The following is a 22848-nucleotide window of genomic DNA, read 5'->3' as shown; positions in this document are numbered from 1 at the left end:
CCTTCCAACGACAAATTACAGTTAACTTTTGCACATGTGACCAAATTCTATAAAAGTCAGCTTCTGTCCATAGTCGACAGAAAAGAACAGTTAAAAAAAATGAAATGTTACTCCTGTCAAACACATGAGACACATGTGCTGCCTGGGAAAAGTGAATGTGCTAAGAAAAGCCTCCCGTGAGACTGCCAGCATCTGGGGTCACATATGGGCGAGCAGTGAAAGTGAGCAAGAGACAAAGAGAGTTGAGTCACTTCCTCCAAAAAAAACCAAGAAAAAACTGAGTGTTTACTTTTAGTCACTGAGGAAATAACTGTATGGGCCTACGGAGAGTTCACAAGCTGCTCACACATTTCTCTCTCGGGCCTCTGCTGCACGCCATCACTGCTCCAGTGGCCTCCAACACACACACACACACACACTGCAAATACAGATCCCCGAGTATTTTTAATACAACATAATTACTTCCCTTCTGAAAACTGAAACCTTAGCATTACACGCCGGAAACAGAAAACATCAACAAATGAACAGCATTATTTAATAATCGAGACATAAACAGGAGAGTGTTTGAAGTAATATAGATATATGATGATATAAAAATACTGCACTATGCACCAAAACTATTAAGTTCAGAAAATAAGATGCCAACGTGTAATTAAAAGTACTCTCAATGCAGGAAAAATGATCTTTTACTGAGAAAAACATTTGGATTAATATCAAAGCGTTGTTGTTTGCCTTTGCTGGTCTTTTCATGAGTCATGAGTCTTGAAGGTCTAATACCAAACCAACGCAGTAATGAAAGTATTCTTGCAAGTTCAGACACTGTTCGAGAATCTCCTCGCTACTAAATGCCAATACATCAATAAATCTAGACGCACAATTCCACTTTAGTATTGACAGCAATTCATATCAACTACTACGGTACTGTGGGACTGAAGGATGCAGTTAACAGATTAAAACAAATGTTTTAATTTACAGTTATTTATCGCGCAAACTAAACTAAAACCTTGAAAATCCTGTATGAAAACCAGAGAATTGTATCTATTGGCAGCGCTAAGGCATAAAAGAAAAGTTAGCAGTTTTGTGGATGAAATACTGCTATACCTTGAAATGTTTTTCAGCCCGTTAAGCTTCTGTAATCACACTAAAGGCTGCCACAAATAGCAGTTTGTGTTGTCATTACTCAGCACTGAGAAAGCAGCAGGGTGTCATTTAGGATCCGTCTCTGGGCGCGTCCACAACACGTGCACACACGCGTGTTTGGCAACGTTTTAGATGGTGTGGAAACTCTCCACCGGGGTGGGTTTAATGTGGTTTTCCTTACCATGATACAATGAAATGTACGGACAGAAAGTAATGGCTTAATCTCAGAGATTTAAGGTTAAAGTTTTACTGTGTACTTTACTTGTAAATATGTCTCATTCTAAACCATAAAGTCATTATTTTGGAGACATCTCTCCCTAACATCAGACATGGAGCAGACAAAAACAAAGAGATAAGAGATACAAACAAGGCCCTTTAATATAATAACAGTTACAGTAGGGTAACAGGAAGAAACTGATGGATTTATGGGTATATACTTTGGAAAGAGAGGCATTTAAAAAGTAATTCATTTCACATTTAATGACCTGTTAAGGAAGCATGTCATATCAGTTTAAACATGCATGCAAAGTCCCCATATACAGTATGGCAACGCACAAAAAAAAAAAAAGGTAGGAACTAAAACATGTTTTGGGTACACAGTGACCTATTGAATATTTTGAGTGCCTTGTGAAATGACTAACACTGTAAATGTACATTAGAGAACCGTATAGTAGTATACATGGTGAATAACCTGCAGAACAGCTAAAAGAGCTGAATTATGCTTTGTTGTTAAACCTGATGCATCATTCATATCATATTAGAGAACATCGGGGGAGGAAATTTAGTAACACTTCCATATTTACAGTTTGTTTGCACACTGATGGTTACAAAGCACGTTACATTTAAAAAAAAAAAAGAGAAAAAGAAAATCCTTGTTGCACATCAACTTTTCCATCCTTATTAAACCAGGTAAAACGCCTTTGACTATATTCTTATTTACAGAAACACCCAAGAGGTATAGTTGCCAGCAGAGAAACAAATATGCAAATATGCACATGCAAGCACCGGAGTTTGTGTGCTGGACAATGTCTTTAACTGGCTGGTAACAGTGATACGAATGCAGATAAAGAGGCTTTCTACATTCAGTAGCAGCTTGAATATATAATATATATATATATATGTATACATATATATATATATGTATACATATATATATATATAAAAAACAGGGAATGCTAAGATATGATAAACAGCTGTGTGAACAAATGCAAGTCTCCTCTCTTTTTCAAATAACCCTGTAGAATAACACGCTCTCCCTCGTCATACGTGACACTTCAGCTTGGTGAAACGTGAGGACTGTGTGACTGCTGAGGCTCTGCTGAGTGACAGGAGGAGGTGAAACAGAGCATGAGCAAAGAGGATGAGCTAAAATAAAATATGACCAAATGGGTCAACTGGGAATTAATGGCTCCTTTTCACAGCAGCCATTTTGACAGGTAAAGAAAATCACAGGTGTAAATAATGAGATTAATGACGGCTGAGGTTCATTTACCTTCCTCAGTTGCAACTGTGCAAAATGGCTGCTGTAAAAATGCCCATTTTCATTTGTGTTCTAATAATCATAGATAATGATACTGAGGTAGAGTTGGGACACAATTTAAAGTCCATATCATATCATGGGAGCCAGTTATCATGTTGGATTATGGTTATATCGTAACTATTTGTGTTTCTTGGTCAGCATGAGAATGAAAAAGACGGAACTAACTGATGAATATTAATTTGTTGCTCTGGCTGAGTGAAATGGTAATGTCCACTAGAGGGTGTCTGTCAACTTTGGCTGTGTTTCAGTTAGGGCCAACAGTTTACGTCCAATCACAAACACACAAAATCTGATTACAATTTGACTGGGTAAAAGAAATAAAGGATCAACCAGCACTTACTAACTAACCTTTACAAAGGCCAGAGTTATAAGTAGCCTGAATTATACTCCATCACAGGACACAAATAGCCAGAAAGTAGTCTCACTCTACACTTTCCTCTCATCTTGCCCCACGCACACATCGTGATACCTCGTTGCACAGTATGACAGATTAAGTCATTTCATCCTCAAATGCCAGACCAATACATCTTCTCCCTTTTGCGCCCCTCAGTTCAATACTATTCAATATCCCTTCCTCATCAGTTTTATCAACAACTTAATCAAATCCATCCACTATCAAATCGAGGAGAACAATAACACACATAGGAATACAAATAAACAAGCTGACAGTACCGTTTGGGATGATACGTGTACAGTGTGCAACTGAAAGAGCGGATGAAGGCATGTGGTTACTTGTAGATGAAACCTTTCACCAGAGCAATTTGAAAACATTGTGGAACATGTTAAGTTTTGTCAAATCCGTGGTATAAATCAGGCTTAATTCTAACCAGAGATAATCTTATCCATCTCGCTCTAAACTTATGGTAAGAGTGCCGACTGACAGTGACTGCTTAAATCCTCCCTACACACAGTCCACCACTGAGCTGTCGTCTTCCTCTGCTACCCACTCGCCAAACCTCATCTGGGGGGATGGAGCTGCTGGGTGGAGGTTGTTAATATCATCCATGGCGTCCGGGTCCGTGTCGTCACTGGCACCTACTCCCATGTGGCCACCTTCGTCGCGGTGGGTGCGAATGTGTTTCCGCAGAGCCGCGGGCTCTTTGAAGCTGCGGTTGCAGAAGGGACAGCAGCATGGCCTCTCTCCAGTGTGGATGAGCTGGTGGTGTTTGAGATGCTGCAGGCGGCTCAAGCGCTTCCCACAGATGGCACACACGTAGGGTTTCTCTCCGGTGTGTGTGCGCCGGTGTTTGCGCAAACCGTCCAAATGGCGGAAACTGTTTCCACACTCGGAGCACGAGTACGGCTTCTCACCTGTGTGTATACGCAAGTGCGTTTTAAGAGCTCCCGACTCGCGGAAGCGGCGGCCACAGACTGCACACGGGTAGGGCTTCTCTCCTGTGTGGATGCGGATGTGTTTCTTCAGGCTGGAAATCAAGCGGAAAGTCTTTCCACACTCCAAGCAGTGATGCGGTCGATCACTAGAGGGCTCCACTGCTGTGTCAGAGGCTGAAGGTCCTGCGGACTCCTCTGCTCTGCCTGGTGAAACGCTGATTCCTCTCCCAGGTCCAGAAGTCCTAGCCATCACTTTCTGTCTATCGAGTCCAGCCTGCTGCAAAGCATCGCTACATTCTCGTACGGGCCTTTGGTGCCGCAATGGGTGAGTAAACGAACGCTGAGAACTTCCCTCCCCTACTTGAACATAACCAAGGTCACCCACACTGTGACACGATCGTTCTCCCTCCCCGACTCGGTTGTCATCACGCATCCCAGACTCCTTCCTGCTGGGCTGACCAGCGACTGAAGCTTGTCCCTGCTCCTCTTTGATCTCAAACCTGGATGGTCCACCTGGTCCCTGAGACTGCCTCTCATCTACAGAAAATTGAACACATGCAGAGATTAATGAAGAGACAATACAGCATGAATTGATCTATAGTTGCTTTTAGACAATGCTGGGTAAAATACAGAGATTTGGGTCTGGATATTCTCTGGATCATTCACACATGCTAAACAATATAGGAGGGTGTCAGAATGGGGTGTGTACACAAGAGCAGGAGAAGCACCTGAGAATCCAAGTGAGGGGGTGAACAAGCAGGAAGCATGTCACTTCCACTTTAACTTACTGTGGATCCTCCAGAGTTTCTCCTGCTGTGTTTGCACATCAACTCACTAGGACCTTAACCATTATACAAGATAACAGGAGGATAATCTCTAGAGGGACATATGTGGACATTTGCACACAGACAGCCCCTCCACAAGGTCTCCAGAATGCTCAGTGCCTGTGGGAAAGCAGTTTATGAGTCAACCTTCCATAAATTTCAAATTTCACTTAGTCTCTATGCATCTGCATCCCAACCCCCCAGTAAATGTACCTGGTCTGCTGGAATCGGAGCACATGTGAGACGTGTTGGATGCAAAGGAGTCCAGAGCGTGGTTCGTCACAGAGCCATCTGGTTGGATTGAAAGTTGGCACATTTTGTAATCGTCTCGCGGCTCAAAGCCGTGAAGAGATTCATCCACAGAGCCGCTGAGACCCAAATCAACACCAGCTCCGTTCACGTTCCGGGAGTTTTGATGGTCTCGATCCAGGCCTGAGGACAGGGATGCCATGGAAGACAGAGACGGAGCAAAGACTGACTGACTAATCGACTGAGGGCCCGAGTATGAGATCTGCAGCTGATCTATGAGCTTCTGTGCACTGCACAGACATTCCTGCAGAGTTTTCAGCTCCCTCTCTGACACTTCAAGTCTCACTTTGAGTCGTTCGTTCTCCTGCTCCTTGTGGAGTAGCTCCTGCTGAGTCTCATTGAGCACAAGGACCACCTCCCCCAGCAGAGTGTCCACTGCAGCGGACATGGCAGTCTGAATGGTTGGAGCCAGACGTGATTTCAGGGACGTCACAGTCATGTTGCCCTGCGAGGCTCCGTATCCAAGAGCCTTCTCAGCTTTGAGGTCATGACAAGCTTCTGCTCCGCTCCTGTCGGAAATGTTGATTATACTTTGTTTACGATTCCCACTGTGGACAGAGCCGCCGCTGTGTGACGGAGAGGAATCCATACTACCAGCATAGCCTGTCCTCCTGGAAGTCATGATTATAATGGAATTAGCTTATGGGCTATGCTGATTCGCACCGAATTACTGAAAACGGTAGATTTTAAACGAAATGGACTAATGGCGCGGGGTTGTGTTGCAGTTTGTTGCTGTAGCTGTAAAGTTTTACCGGTGACATCTGTCTACAACAGTCTACCTGACAAAAACACACTCTTCGCCGGGCCTGCCTCCGCTCTCCGCTATCATTAGCCTGTTAGCGTCGAAGCTAACCAGCGCCAGTGGGTCAAAAACAAAACGCCGTGAAACAAACACGGAGTCTCCGTGGCAAGAACGTGCTACAAGTGATTAAATTCGTCACTTGTTGTTAAAATACTGTGATACCAGGGGCCTCAGCGGCGACTCACCCATCTCCAGCTTCTGTACGCAGGACTGTACTACGCTGAGGCCTGCCGTGTCGCACACAAATGACGTCAACAAACAAAGACGCTGCCTATATTCGTTTTAGCCCCGCGCGTGGGCTCGAAGGTTGTTACATCGCCTTTACTTTTACACTCACTAATTTCATCTTCTACCTTCTTTTATGTTTTTTTGTTTTGTTTTGTTTTCAAAACTTTATTTTAAAAAACAGGGAAATCAGTGGAGATGAATTGGGAACATGAAACAGAAATAAAAAATTAAAGTAAACAAAAAAAAGAGCAAGGCTTTATATGAGCAGATAATGAGATCCAATGTTTTTATACATTATATTTAATGAAATAATTAGTACATGATGGTGGGTTAAAATCACCAAGTTAACAGAGTCAGATACTTTGGAATCTGACTCTGTTCAAATAATATGATATAATTGTGGATACACTGAGATATATTGTCTATTTTCAGAGATAACCAATGTGTATGTCAGACCACAAAACAGAGACAGGAGAAAAAAAGATAGTTCAATAGTTTCCACATGTGAAGAACAAAACAAATGAACATGGGTCAACTTGCATCTCCTTTACACAGGCCTTGTGTTTTAGATTCACCGTTTGTCTTTTTATTTTATCCACAGTCTAAGTATGTTTACTGCCTATATTGTACTTTTTTAAAACTGAGCATTTTTGTTATTTTATTTTTGCATTAATCTTATAAATGTCTGTAAAAAAAACGTTTTGGTCATGGCCCTCTTGTGGCTCATACAGGTACTGCAGATGTGAGTTAATTAAAAATAAAAAGGTTTTTAACTTTCATTTGACTGATTAGTTATGTAATAGTTTATTCTAGGGGGGCGAACAATTGTTTTTTGGCTTAACACTTATTTTTCTACCCTGGAGTCTTTATGGAATTTGTTGAAATGTTATTCTGTGACATAAATAACGTGCATGGATTTAGTTGTAGTCTTTTGTATTGTGTGGTTTCAGAATGTAATATTTACATACATACAATAGCTATCTAAATATCAGTTCTACTATTGTACATTGGGAATATAATTGTGTGCAATTTTTTTCTTCAGCAGGCACAATTTGATTGAATTTAATGATACTTAATTTACAATCCAGCTACTTAGCTAACTTTACACAACAATAAAAACATTAATTTACAAAAGAAAAACGTAAATATTCTGTGGTTAGCTGTGACTTGCTCGAGGTGGATTGAAGATATGTATTCAATATAACGATAAAATTCTACAAAATTATAAAAATAAGTTCAATGTTATACATTTGTAGTGGAGTGACAGTTTGAGCACTACTGACTCCAAATCACACAGATTTATTTACCAAGGAGTATTGAATCAATGTACCAGTGAAAGATGCGTCCTGTTTGTCAGCCTGCAAGTCACGATTTAGGGTAAAATATGCCACAAACACCTTGCTGGTGCAGCAGCTGAAGTTCAGATTTTTAAGTTTAAAATGACACTTCAGGGTTCTTCACCCTGAGGTTCATGCCCCATAGATGAGAGTGGGTCACACAAACAAACCCATGCAGAGACAGTTTACCTGTCACTTGATGAACTGCTCATCATATCACAAATCATCCACACACACAGCTGTATCATGGAAGAGCATTAGTTTTATTAACCCTTAATGCCGCAGGTGCACCCATGGTAATTTGCAGTGGGAATAAAACACAACTCCAGGCTTTTAAAAACGTGTTGTTGTTTTTTGTTGAATCAAAGTGATGATTCATTTTGGATCTCATTTTAAAGTAGCAATAACTGTGCAGAAGTCACAAAACAATCCTTTATTTTTGTTCATAAGAACGAGCCAAGTGAACACTTTTGTTCTGTGACGTATTGTGACCAAATTTCACAAATTCAATCCGATTTTAAACATTTCTAGTACTTTGTGCTCAGGTGTGTTTATATAGTTGGTGAAAATGTTTTATTAATAATTTTGTTAATAATGCTGTCAACTCTAGGAGGCACTGTAGACTGTGTTGGAGCAATAACACTGTAGCTAAACACAGTCAGCTAAAGACATAAATGAACACCACTAAATCTCCACCAGATATTTAAACTTCTTCAGGGTTACTAGATTCTGAAGTTTAAGACCAGAAAATACTGAACACAGTTTATTCTTTTTTATTCTTTATAATGGGGGAGATGGGATAAAACAGTGAGTTTCAACCAAAAGTGTTGGAGAGCACCTTGTAAATCACTCAGATTCTTGGATTTCTTATGACAGGACCTTCTCGTTTTCATCTGTCCAGCTTTCATTTCAGTTACGACAAAAACATGTAAAAACATGTTCTTTATGGAGTTTTGATGGTGGAAATCAGTCCATACCAGTATGACAGAATCCTTTTGGGGGAAAAAGTGATGTGATCCACGACATGTGGCAATATGGCAATGTGAGTAAGCTGTGGGCTTATGTCACAAGCTGTGTAATAGTTACCATCTGTTGGACTTTTGTGTCATTTCGAGTAGGATATTTATTTCCCGGTGACTTAATCTCCGACACTCAATGTTTGTCACACAATGTTTGGTTCTGTTTAACCCTCGGGTCGTGTTCATCTCCCGCCTCTTACTTTAGTGTTCCCGGTCAAAATTGACCGGTCTGTTTTAACTGCTCTTAAATTACGACAAAAAAACATTTTTCACCACAAATTTTTGTTCAATATACTCTTTAGCTGTGAACAATGTTGCAAAGTAGTGTTTAACTTGAATTTACAGCATTAGACATAAAATAACTGCAGTGAAAATACAAATCGGCACTGAAAATATATTACAAAATGAACATGTAATGGAAAAAATAAATGGAAAATCAAAGACAAAACTCAGCATGAAGGTGTGTGTGTGTGTGTGTGTGTGTATTCATGCACATGACTGGCATGTGACACTCAGGTCAGAGTGGGCCTTGCAAACAATATTGATATTGCAAACAATATTGTGATATTATGCCCTTGGAGACTGGTTGTCACAACACATAGTTGCCCGGAATATAGGCCTGCCAGACTCTGCATCCCACAGACTTCTTGTAGCCTCATCGTTTGATCGATATAATCCTCCTAAAATCAACAGACCTATGTAGGCTTGGAGTTCTACCAGGTCAATTTCTTTCCAGGTGTCCCCAAACACACGCTTCCCTTCCAGGTTTGTCATTTCGAGTATAATTCTCTCAATGGACTCTGGTAAAAAGAGTTGAAAGCTGGACTTGATGTCATCGACACGAGATATTGCATATCGTGTTGGCCCTGGCGTCATCTTCATGACATTTTCCACTCTAGCTCTACTTCCTCTGTCCCGGGGGGATGAAGACCAGAGCAAGTCTCCACTCTTGGACTGGACTGACTCTCTTTAGGTGCCTGTTCTTCAGGTGCCTCTCCCTCTCCATCTGTTGACTGGGCAATCTCCTCATAGTTTGGATCCAAATCAGTGTTGTCTTCCACTTTGGAGACATCCTCCTCTATCTCTGGATCTATTTCAGTGCCCTCTTCATCGTGTCCAAAAAGCTGGACGAGAACCTCTTCCACAGAGAACCTCTTGGTCAGTCGCCTACTCATTGTGCTCCAAGTAAAAGGAGTGCAAGGCAAACATCAAGCTATATATAGAGGGGTCTGTGTGAAAATGATACATTGTTTCATCTGGAAGTTGGTTCACGTGGAAGGATCGGCACATAAGCACGGGAAAAAAGGGGTTCACATGACAGACACCTGTCTAGTTTGTGAAAAGATACTATAAGTTGTTTCATCAGGAAGTTGGTTCACGTGGGAGGATCGGCACATAAGCACGGGAACGAGATGTGAACCCGCAAAAGACATTGTTCAGTCTGAAATGTGTGTGTGAGTGAATGAGTGAGTGAGTGAGTGAGTGAGTTGGGGTGGTGTGTATGGGGATGTTTTCTGTCTGATGGATGAATATAGCCTGGATTCCCATTCATTTCCTATGACGGTCACTTTTGACCGGGAACACCACAGGTGTAACAAAGTTGATTAAAACACTCAAAATTCAATGAAAGAGGTGATAGTCACTTTTTATATGTTCAAGTGCATTGTGTGGAGGATATCATGAGGCCTTGAGGCAATCAGATGTAAAACACAATATTTATGAGTGTTTTAAGTTTAAATCGGTCAGATTTGTCCCGAACACGACCCGAGGGTTAGACACATTTGTGTCACAGTTTTCCACTTGAAAAACACTCATCTGTGGCTCTAAACTCTTTACAGCGATCAGCTATAACATGTACGGAACATAAACATAGACTATGCAGTCATTTCTCATGAGTTTTGTGATTAATGGCACAGCACATCATGGGTATGGAACTCAAGTTACTCTGACAGGATCAGGACTCAAGAGCACTCACCCTGGGCACTCTCTGACCAAAAACCTCTGTCGTCTGGAGAGAGGTTCAGAAAAATAAAAACACGCATGAACAGACTGAGAATTAGTTTTTACCCTCAAGCAGTGGTATCCATAACTCACTGCAACCCTATTCTAACTCCCGAACTGGTCACTCACAATATGTCCAATTTTACACCTGTGCAATTTTTATGTTTGAGATTTATTTTATTAATTACACATGTAGTTTCCCACAAAATCTTATTGTACCTGTGTATAATGACAATAAAGCTCATTCTAATCTATTCATTCCATTCTATTCGATATGTAGCAATTCATTACTTATCAACTAATAATCATCAACTAATAATCATTAACTAATCTTTTAGGCCTTTTAGGCCAAAGTAGCATCCATGACGGTGTGGACTCAGTTTTTAATAAATATTTGGTACTAATGTTAGCTAATGGTAAACTAACAGTTAGTTGATATTGTCTTATCATTACCTAATAATTAACTCATCTTTATAGGCTTCTTCACACTTTCTGCATTTCCTGTCCACAAAGAGTTGTGCATCTTTTTTATATTTATATTACTTTATATTCATTTCAGTAAATGTTTGGTACTTAGTAATCAAATTCCCTGAAAATCTTGGTCTATAATTACTTAACTGGCTTTACTTGAATGTACTACCCTCTTAAGTCATTGGAGGACAAAAATGTCCACCAATGACAGATTCCTATTTTTTCCTGCAAAAAATCTCTTAAACAACTTCAGTCCTGTTCAAAAACCCTTTAAATACCTGTTTGATTTTTTTTTTTTGTTTGTTTTGGAAACCAGTCAAAGATTTGCCAAAATACTGACTTAGCATGTAGCATCAGATTTAAAATGTACAACCCTCTTAAGTCGTGGCTGTTTTTTCAGCTTTTTTGGGGTCAAATCTTTTGATCAACTTCAGTCCTGATCAAAATGATCAAATGTTGAATAATATGAATCTGTAATGTTTTAATAACAGTTTTTGAAAAGGGAACATTTTTGACCTCTAATGATTCAAGCCACGTATGGTGCATTTCACAGTGTTCTATTGATCTATTGGAAAAATAAAAACTTTCTTACAAAAAAGTGTAACATATACACTATCATGGTCAAAATCATGGTCTGATTGAGAGGGAAAATGTCTCTAAATGGACAAAAATGTCCATAATGAAGCCTGTAGGTTAATAGTTAACTAACCATGACTAATATGTTAGGCCTCTTCATGGTTTCTACATTCCAAATCTACTTACCAATCATATTAGATGAGTATGTTGGACAAATAATGACCTAATAAACACCCAAATTAATCACCTTTTCCATTCCTCACTGACCAATAAGACACACTATTAAAATAGGATCAATAATCAGTCAATACAGAGTCAGATATTAGACACACACACACGTCATGTTATACAACATATAAACATAGCATTGCCTACACACAAATAAGTGCATCTGCCTCACGCTTTACACACCCACACTCTTCCCTGTGAGGACTTAGACGCAAACCAGTCACTCACTGTACGCAGAGATGCAAATACAAAGAAGACGGACAGTAAAACGTGTTATGTAATATGCTGTAATAAAAAGAAGATGAAGGAAAGAATAAGGGATGAGAAGGAGGAGGTAATACTGAGTAAGGCCTTAAAGCCTTTTGTTTGACAGGGATGGATGGATGGACGCTTTTATCTGTCCATAGATCCAGTCACTGGCATATTTTTATCTTTAAGGCAATCCTGGCTTTATTACCTCCGCACTTACGGTGCTAAATTATTATTAAAAGTGGTAGAAATGATCACCTGCACTCACAGGACTTGTATTATTATTATTTCTTTTATTATAAAAGGTCTGTACTGAATTTGGAGAACATGGCGTTCAACTTTGCTGGTTTAAAAGAAGGTTATTAAATTCCATTTCATGGTGGACTATATATTTTTTGACATACTATTTGATGAATATTACGTGGTTTAAATTGTTATTTGTCACTTTTTCTGTCTTTGCCAGTACTTTCTATTTACTCTCAGTGAAGTTTTCCTGATTAACTAAGGTCGTAGTAATGATAATAATAATATAATAATAAAAATAACAACGCATTACATATAAGAGGGATACAATGTGATGATTATATGAAATTTCACAATAAAGTGATTTATCATCGCATCATTTCAGTGACTTTAACTGCGATGATTAACAATTTAATACAGTATGTTTGTGTTTTATTGTGAAATGACTTACAGGAAACTCCCCTAAAGTGTACAGTATTGTACAAACCACAGTAATATATGGCCCAATTGTGAAGTGACGGTGAACAAAGACATTTATAATACAATTACTATAAAATCATACACACAATATTCACATAATGTAGCCTACTGTGAATATGGGAAGTCAAATTATATTTTGTAAACAAGCAGCTCAGCAAAAGTCATTTCCAGACAACGTGCACTCGGGTTCATTTCCGGTCTTTACGGCAGCAGCAGCTGCACAACAGTCTCAGCCCTTTTGGGTTCGCGGCAGCGTCATAAATTGTATTTAGGTGAGAGGTTAGGCGACTAAGAAGGTTAAGGATAAGCGGTCTACCATTAATTGTGTCAACGATGAGTAACTGGAATGAATCAAAGGTCTGGAACATCCAATTCCACTTGACTCAGCCCCTAAAAAGGAGAACAGCAGCTCATTAACAAATCAGACACACTCTGAAAAACCTGTGGTGGAATTCACAGAAATCCACTTGATATGAAATCACACAGCAGTAATGTTTTATAATCGCAAACGTTACTCACTCACTCACTCACTCACTCACTCATATTACTAAACCATTCAGCAAGAGGAGAGGTGGAGCTGCTGGTGCAGAGGGGAATGAGGGAGAGAAGAGGGGGGACTGACTGTGGGAGGACAGAAAGAAGGAGGTGATTGTTGTTGGGGAGAAGGAAAACATATAAAAGAGGCAGAGAGCAAGAGCAGGGAGCAAGTGGAGGGACGACGAGGTTGAAAGGAGCTCCTGACGTGTTCTGACAGAGTGGAAACTTTTTTTTTGCAAGCAACAGGTAAGCTTATATCTCTGGATATTTTTCACTTTTCACACAAGAGCAAAGAGTTCACGCTTCAGCTCTACGTTTCATACCAACAGCTCTTTGATTTCCCTCAACAGACGTCATTGTTGTCGCCCTGTGCACGTTCACCGCACAAGCACAGCTCTCACATGTGTTTCCGTGGAGCCGTGTGGAAATGGCACATGGTGCTTTTTCTGTAACTCGATCCAGCTGACTGGGTAGAGCTGTGTCTTGGGTGTGTAGGCATTTGGACCTGTTGTGCAATAGCGTCTGGAATGCTGAATTAGTGTGAAGTAAATTAGAATTATTCCCGGCAGCTTTGTATAAAAAAAAGGGGAGCGGGGGACCATAAATCACTGATAAACATGTCTCATTATAAGGCATTTCTACTAACTAGATAATGTTAGTCACTGGTATAGTGCAGAAAGACTTTTGTTGACATATTGAAGTGTTTTCCTCACAGCATCTGGAAACACACATGTGTTTAAGACAATGACAAACGGACGCTCACATTTAAATTGACTGTTTATCACACAGTTGTCAGGAAACCATTGAGAGTTCCAAATGAAACTCAATTTACATTCCACATCTCTGAATGTACACAGCTGGAAAACCACAAGGTTCATACTTTTCCTTATCAAAAAAAACAAAAAAGAACGAGGAAAACATTTTCCAAAACAATAAATGTGACCTTTTTGATGATCCCCAGACAGGATGACAGCTGCCATCAGGGACCTTCCTTTTCCCCTGCTGCTTCTCTGCCTGTATTTGATGAGCAGCTGCTCTCCGCTGCCAACACCATCACGAGTCCCAGGGACGAAACCTCAGATTCTGAGGCCACGTGGGTCTTTGCCTGGGGACCTCTTTTCATCCACGGAAGACTACGATCAACCCGAGGACACAGTCACGCCTTTTTCAAACGCCACAGTGTCTCCACATGGAAGGACTCTTCAGCGGTGTGACTACAATCGGTGCCTCGAGGGTCAGAGGTCGTGCGCCTCGTTAGCGGCCTCCACCGGCTGTCTGTGCCCCGGCTTGTCTTTGCACGACGTCAAACCGCGGACTCCTTACAATACGTCGGTGTCATGGAATGGCTCAGAGGTCATAGTTCACTGGTGCGCCCCTCTCTCACACGTCACAGCCTACGTCGTGACCGTCGGGAACCAGGAGAGGCGTCGCTTTGGGAGGGACCAAAGAAGCGGCGGCGTGGGCGACGTGGAGGACTCTGCAGAGGTGTGCGTGTTTGCGGTGAACGACAGCGGAGACAGCGACGGGTCGTGCATGACGTACCATCCCAGAAAGAGCAGTCTGCCTCTGACGGCGGGACTCATCGGAGGAGCTCTGGGCTTCCTGCTGCTCCTCTTGTTGGTCGTGTTGCTGTGGAGGCACAAGAGGCAGCGCAAGCAGGAGGCCAGCATCTCCACCAACGAGACGCTGTGAACGGACAACAGAGGCGTTTCAGGGTTATTGCAGTGACTTAACTTCCACTTCCAAGTTTCATCATCTCACATACAGGTTCTTTTCAGGCTTTGGCTTTGCAGTAAGTAGAGAGTTACTGTGTATCTTAGGAAACTTCTTCTTATAAGCTTTGTTTTTAAACGGGTGAAACTCAGACACGTTCATTTCATCCAGTAGAAATGAAAGGGTTTATACTGGAGGGAAAAAAAAAGCACTAAATGAATGAATGAATGATATAGAATATATACTGTAGACGCAGTCCAATCTTTTCAATCATTTACAGCTCTCTGTGAGAGCTCCTTATTGTATGTATTTAAGTAAAGTGTGAGTGGCCGGACTGTGGTTTAAAGGAATGAATATGTTGTGTTTGTGATCATCATTTTCTTTAGACTTTAGATTTAAAAGTCCAAAAACGACTGCACACGTTTGTTCAAGTGTCTAACGTGTACTTCTTTTGGATGGGTGTGTTTTTCCATCCGTCTTCTCGTCGGAAGTTGTGTCAGAACACGAGCGCTCGGTGCTGTTTTTCCAGCTGTCATACAATAGCCTTTCAGCGGATATGGATTTTTAGGCTCTTCTTATTCCACACATCCATCTCTGAGCTGGTGAGAAGCTTCAGGCTGTGCTTCTTTTTCTTTTTCTTTTTTAAAATGTATTCTATGATGAAAAGAGAAGAAAGTCCAATGTTTAAATCCTGCCAGTTTATCTCATGTTCAAGCCTTTATCTGCATGTCTCACAGTCCTGGTTTCATTCCAGTCGTTTTCTCTCCGACTCCAGAAGTCATCCAACACATGTAACATGGACACACAACACTGTGCTGATTGGCCTGAAGGTGTAGCTTGTGTGGCTCATAGTGTACACAGTGTGCGCAGTTGCCTTTAAACTGGAATGGAAACGTTTTGCATGGGTCACAGCGCACAAGCATGCGAGGGCAGATTTATGCGCGCGGCCGCAGATGGAACGTCCCAGAAACACAGAAACCACAAACAGTGACAGAGTCAGAACACAACATGTGCTGAAAAGATGAGAAACACACTGTTGTTGTTGTGCAGTGCTCACAATCCATGATTTCCCATTTTAAATAAACTGTGTTTTTTTGTTAAAAAAAAAAAAGGAACTTTGAATGTTTTCATGAAGAAATCATGTGTGTGTGGGTGGGTGGGGGTTTAATGGCACAAGATTTCCAGGTGATCATGATTTATCAGTGATTCCCAAACACTGGGTCAGGACCCACAGATGGGTCACAGGAGATATTTTGAGGTCCCTTAATAAAATTGAAGAGTTTTCTTTTCCTGATTCCCAGCAGGGAAAAGTAGTTCCAGGACAGAGCACGTGAAAACATGAACAATCAAACCGCCATTCATCAGTATATCACAACATGCCATCGTGTCTCTCTCTCTCTGATGAAGTTCCACATCTGTGTAATCCGGTTCATAAAGACATCCCATTGGACCTGCTACTTAAAAAAATAGTGCCAAATAAATCCAGATAAATCCGAACTATCCCTTTAAGTTAAGATGTTTCACATAACGTGAGGTTTTTACTGATTTGACAAACATCTCTTGGAAACAATACCAATACCAGTATTGCGTGATACAGTCACTCTTTTTTATTATTAAGGGCCGTTCCTGTCACATTCCGAAGTTACTAAGCAACCACACCCCGGGAGCTGCAGCGCTGCAGAGACGAGCGGCCTCGCTGAATAAAATTAACACGTTCAAATGAGAAAAGAAATAAGTAAAACAAAGACTGCAGCGCATTTCCCCTCGCAGCGGCTTTGTCGCTCATGTCTGTGTGCGTCCTCTCTCACTCAGAGTGGATAAAGAAGAGCTTGACCTACAACCTTTTTGGATTGATCCATCCATCCATCCATCCATCTACCGCTTTATCCTCCACGTCAGGGTCATGGGGCTGTGTCAATCACAGGGACACATACACAGACAAACAACCACCCCTCTCACACTCACACCTATGGTCAATTTAGAGTGTCCAATTTACCATATTGTATGTTTTTGGCTGCTGGAGAACACACACACACACACACACACACACTGAAGAGAGGCCCTTGTTCCGACCTGGTGGAGAACCTGGTTCTTCTTGCACTGGAAGAAAAGGCAATATTTCCATCTCAGAGAGACACGGACACACCCCGAGAAAGAGGCAAGTCGCAACGGCATCCAACCCTGGATTCATTTACCATCTGACCATGACCAACACGTCCAAAGAACTTCAGCTGCTCTTTATTTACATTTTCAGATTTACACTCGACTGCCTTTGTTTTTCCACACACAGCTCACGTGATCGCACGCCCTCACCCGCACAAGAGCGATTGCGACACAGGCAAATTGGGCAATCGCCTTGCCAGGGGGCCCCTCCCTAAATCGGGGGCCACTCGCTTTCCATGGGTTATTTTTTGGGATGGGAATCGTCATCGCATGCTTCACCAACATTTGTTACACAGCTGGAGATCTATGTCTTGGACATGACTCAGCACAAATGAGGTTTTAACAGCGTCATGGTTCATAAATGATCTAAAATGACAGACTGACATCGTTATCGGACACACAGAAAAGTGTTTCTGGTGAATTTTGTGCTTCTGGTGAAATGATGCGGCGCAGAAATGATACAAGATATCAAAGATAAGAGTGGAAGAACCACCTGCTGTTTTGGAAATATCTGTGGTTGTGTGGTCTTTCTCCGTGGAGGTCAGCAGCAGCAGCAGCAGCAGCAGCAGCAGCAGCAGCAGCAGCAGGGTCATACTTCTCAGTCGAGACGAGTCATGTTGAATCACCTCATTCAGAAATGTGATGACTCATGGTTTTCTTCCTGGTCAGCGGATATAACGGCGTGAGTCTGTGGAATTTCACTTCAAAATATGTGATAAGTGCTCTGTCTCTACCTGCCACTGAGTTCACCACTGATATCATCACTATGGGTGTTTGTGTGTTCTGTGAGGTTTGTTTTTTTTGGCATTTAGAATCAAATAGAACTTTATTGTCCACAAAAGTGTAGTGTAGTCATTGCAACTTGACCTGTTCATGATTAAGTCTTGGTAGGAGTTTAAAAATGTGTTTACGTCTGAGTTATTGTTTGATGAAAAGACGTTTTTATAGAATTTATAGAATAGAGTTAATTTTCTTATTTAGAATTTTATTGTCCACAAAAGTGGAAATGTGTCTTTGGCTTCTTACTGCAGTCGCATCTTTTTGGAGTTAAGAATATTTATTGCACTTGGACTGAGATTATATTTTTTTTACACACATCTTTAGTTGCCAGAGGAACGCTGTAGCGACTCCTGGAGCTTAAAAGCTCAAACTGGCTGGCGCGGGAACGGGACGGGAGCTTTTCGCTTTCTGTGAAAAGCTGAGTCAAAGGCTTTTGGCGTTTACCAATTATTTTATTTATGACGCTTTCGATTCCACCTTCAGCTGTTGCTTTATGTGGCTTACCGTTGCCTTATTGCATTTGGATCTGTTGATGATGAAAGAGTTCGAGTTGAGTCATCGAATTAGCAAAGTGTCACATGTAGGCTCTGCAGCAGAGATGACATTTGAAAGGATTGGATTTTCAGAAGACAGTAAAAAAAGAAAAAAAGAAGTGGTTTTATGGAGATCCATGACGTGAGGAGGAGGTGAGGTGTATATATACATATATATATATATATATATATATATATATATATATATATATATATATATATATATATATATATATATATATATATATATACATATGTATAGTGTCTTTTACAGGCTTGTGTAACTGCATTTAGGTTTCGGGGAAAGAACATGACCTCATTGCTCCCTCCTGTTTACAGAGACCTGACCACAATCAAGAGCAGAAAAAAAACATGTTAATGTTTAAAAGGAACACAGTCATGATGATAATAATAATCATGTGACCAAGCCTGGATCATTAAAAGCCTTTTCTGGCAAACAGATCTGCAGTGAGGGCGACACGTCTGCACACAGACAGTGCAGCTGCGTCACTAAAACATCCTGTAAGATTTAAGGTGTGAGATACTTTACAGCTGCTCCAAACTAATGGTTCTTAAATGACATCGCTTGAGAAAAGTTCCCACATTCATCCATCAACATCCACTCCTACCTAAGAAACCAATTGTCACAAAATGAGCATGGAAACCACAACATATTCAGATTATTGTCACAAAAGAGCATAGAAACTATGACAATAATCTAATATATGTTGTAAAGGAGCAAAGAAACCACAACATATTCAGATTATCGTCACAAAAGAGCAAAGAAACCACAACATATATTCAGATTAGCATCATAAAGGAGCAATGAAACCACAACATATTCAGATTATTGTCATCAAGGAGCAAAGAAACCACAATATATTCAGATTATGGTCACAAAATGAGCAAATAAACCACAACATATTCAGATTATCATCACAAAGGAGCAAATAAACTACAATATATATTCAGATTATTGTCACAAAATGAGCAAAGAAACCACAACATATTCAGATTATCATCACAAAGGAGCAAATAAACTACAATATATATTCAGATTATTGTCATTAAGGAGCAAAGAAACCACAATATATTCAGATTACTGTCACAAAAGGAGCAAATAAACCACAACATACAGTATATGTTCAGATTATTGTCACAAAGTGTAGACCAGAATGCATTTTTTGAAGAACTCCACTGGGAGTCCATCTGTTCTTGGGACGTTCCTGTTTGGCACATGATGTAGAGCTTCATCCATATGCATGGATTATTTTATGGAGGGAATAGTTTATTTAGTTTAAGTTGGTTGACTAGGTATCTACTCCATTTATTGCTATATTCAAAGTTTTCCCAGTGTAATCTCTCCAGTTGGACCTGTGTTTTTCTTCAAATGATTGTGTTTGATTCAAGTTTTCATTGTCTTATGTTGTTCAACAAGTGTTCATCATGGGATGCAGCATGAGCAGTCTCTAATGTTTTTATTTTCTCTTCCAGTTCTGATTCCAGTACATTTCTTGAACGAGGAGTAGGAGATTATTCTAGCCCTCATTATACTGCTGCTGCTGTCTCCCAGAGGACACCTGGTGCTGTCTCTGGCAGGACATTAGTTTCCAGTTTATGTATTTGTATTTAGTATTTAGTAGTGATGTTGAGTTATTAGTAATGTCCAGTTTAGTGATCCTGATTGGTGCTGTTATTAGTTATATTAGTGTTGTATTTGATTTCCAATGCAGCAGCTTGAGGCTTAAACAGCTTTTACTGCAACAAACGTAATTGTTGGTATTAATATTGTGTTTGTCTGGCAACACTTATTCTTGTGCCAGTTCAAAACCAACATTCATTTTCCGGGCAGTTAATTATTTGTGGGAAATTAATTTGCAAGTGGCACGAGGGAAATTAATCTTAGCGTTTGTTTGCTTTGCTTTGTTTTGTTCATCATTAATTAATTATTCTACCAGCAGGGGCACTAATAACTGCTTTATTTCTGCTGCTGGGGTCAGTGTTATGTATGTGCAATATGTGACTTCTTTTTGCTTTTAAAACAGTAGAGGTTGCCATAGTTACCCAAACACAAAAATCAGAAACTGCATTTATACTCACTCCACTGCACACCCTTGTCTTCTCCTGTTGTTGAGACGTATTTGAGAGCGGTCCTGAGGCTTTTTAGGTTTGCTCACGCAGCTCTCTGCCGTGTGCTGAAGGGAGGCGGAGACTAAATACACTGGACAATCAGACACAGGTGAAAGACATTAGGGCGGGGCAGACAATCAAGAGGGACGACGGGACAGGAAGCAGGGAAAAAACTTCAAAATAAAACAAGGAAACAAGAAACTGAAAAACAGACCCAAATGCGTGAAAACACTAAAAATAAAGCAAAGGTCCATTTACCGTTTTCATAATCAGAGTTTGACGTCAGCTTATTCGTAAACCGTTGAATAACTGCCGTAAAATCAATATAAACCCAGGCTGCCTCATTGTCTTGATGGTCATAAGAGGGTTAAATATAACACACTCCTTACATATAGTGCCTTTAATCCTCCTCTTCTCCAGTATTGTGTTGACATCACTAGGAAATAAACAGAAAGGGAAGAGTGTTGTTGTGTCCTTCACCAGAGGAAAGTGTGGGTCTCAGTGGGTGGTGGTGGAAAGGCCCCCCGTAGGCATCTCATCCTGTTTACTCCTGCGTCTGAGCCTGTGTGTGTCTGTCTTGGCTCAAACCAAACACTCTGTAAATAAAGAGATTAACTCCTGCCTGCGAGTGAAACTCCAAGAGTGAAACGTTGCTACACGACGGATGACGATGCTTTTTGCAGTGTGTGTGTGTGTGGTTATTGTTCATCCTTTGGCATCATTTGCACATGAAAAAGCCAGTGTGTGATATTTTTCATCATCACTCCCATGTCTTTTCACACTGGGTTCACAGTGGCTAAGAGTGACTTTTGCTGTTTTCAGAGCGACCACTAGAGGTCATTATTGCAGAAATCAAGAGTTTGTGTTTCAAGCGTCTGCAAAAAATGTTTCCTTTTTCTTTCACTGTCACAGAGAGTTTGTCTTCTCTAAACTCTCGAGAAGGTTTGAGCGAGAACATTTCAATCCTTTACTTCTTCCCCATTTCCTTGTGGGAGGAGCCTAAAGGGTTACACAAGACGAATCTGATGCATCTGTCACATAAATGCACACCTGCGCTGTCACTTCCTCATCTCAAGTTCATTTAGTGGTGCAGTGCTGCATTACAATAATAAATGATTAGCAGAACTTTCACGTCTGTGGTGGTTTTAAAACAGTTTTAACCTCTTCTCGGTTTGATGTCATGCTACTTCTATTTCTCATGAATAATCCTTGCTCACTTTTGTATATTGTGTGTTTAAAATGCTTGAGCACTCCTGTGTTTTGTCAAAGGCTTCTGTTCTAAGACTATTGACATTAATATTGTGAGAATCTCACATTTTAGTGGGAACTGTGAAGCTCATTCATATTCTTTGCCTGACGTTTTTCCTTCTCAATGTCAAGGGAGCACTGGAGCATATCCCAGCATGCACTGGGTTGAGGGAAAGTTGACACTTTTGGATGAGCTGCCAGTCTCTCATCAAGCATCTACTTCAGTGAAGCTGCATGGAAACCCGGACGTGGGCTCAGACTGGCGTCTTTCTTCATCAACTTCAAAATTCTAAACTTTGCTTTTTACAGGCAAGAAGCGGATAGATAGATAGATAGAAGCGCTAAATAGAGCGTGTGCCTTTTAGACCTTTGTATCTATTCACAATATACACACTTCTTACATGCACATCAGCCTTTTAACGGTAGGAAAGCAACATCTGTGTCCCTCTGTAAACACTAAAGACCAATGAAAGCAACGATCTTATCTTACACAGGAGTTGCTGGTCTGTTGTGTCACTTAGGTGAATCCAAATAAAGGATTTCAAACCCCAAACGTCACAAGATCACTCCTGTGTGTTTGTAAAAGTCTCCTTTGTATAACATCAGCATGTCCACACTCTCTACTCTCTATTTGAGCCTGTGTCAGTATAGACTGAGGACTATGGCGGCTTGTTAATGATCCACCGCGTCCTTGGCACTAAAGCACAGAGAAGTGGAGCGAGAAATGACACGTGTTCACTATTCCTCCCCCCTGCTTCACTACCTGTGCTTCTCATCCACTTCCATGATTCATGTAGCGGATAAAAGAGGGGTGCATGCATGTGGACTCCTGACACTGGGATACTGGTGTGCATTTCCCCACATGGCTGACTCCGCCTCCTCCCTCATCCCTCATCCCTCTTCCCTCATCCCAGGCAGAAAATGACCCAGATTCTGCGGGGCTGCCCGATGTGTTTACATCACAC

General features: G+C 40.9%; 2 protein-coding genes across 2 annotated transcripts; one reads left to right on the top strand and one right to left on the bottom strand.

Moving 5' to 3' along the window:
- Window positions 1-2389: 2389 nt before the first annotated feature.
- Window positions 2390-6187, bottom strand: si:ch1073-224n8.1 (zinc finger protein 70). Its single transcript, XM_044042931.1, has 2 exons — window positions 5050-6187; window positions 2390-4549 (listed from the first exon to the last, which is right to left on the bottom strand). Exons 1-2 carry the CDS (start codon window positions 5765-5767, stop codon window positions 3582-3584), a joined length of 1686 nt encoding a protein of 561 aa, XP_043898866.1. The 5' UTR covers window positions 5768-6187; the 3' UTR covers window positions 2390-3581.
- A 7202-nt stretch (window positions 6188-13389) lies between these two features.
- On the top strand, window positions 13390-16140 carry LOC122779267 (LRRN4 C-terminal-like protein). Its single transcript, XM_044041434.1, has 2 exons — window positions 13390-13562; window positions 14278-16140. Exon 2 carries the CDS (start codon window positions 14283-14285, stop codon window positions 15006-15008), a length of 726 nt encoding a protein of 241 aa, XP_043897369.1. The 5' UTR covers window positions 13390-13562; window positions 14278-14282; the 3' UTR covers window positions 15009-16140.
- Window positions 16141-22848: the final 6708 nt, after the last annotated feature.

Source organism: Solea senegalensis, linkage group LG13 (assembly GCF_019176455.1).
Source record: "Solea senegalensis isolate Sse05_10M linkage group LG13, IFAPA_SoseM_1, whole genome shotgun sequence".
Taxonomy (NCBI): domain Eukaryota; kingdom Metazoa; phylum Chordata; class Actinopteri; order Pleuronectiformes; family Soleidae; genus Solea; species Solea senegalensis.
This window is presented reverse-complemented; position numbering and strand designations above follow the sequence as displayed.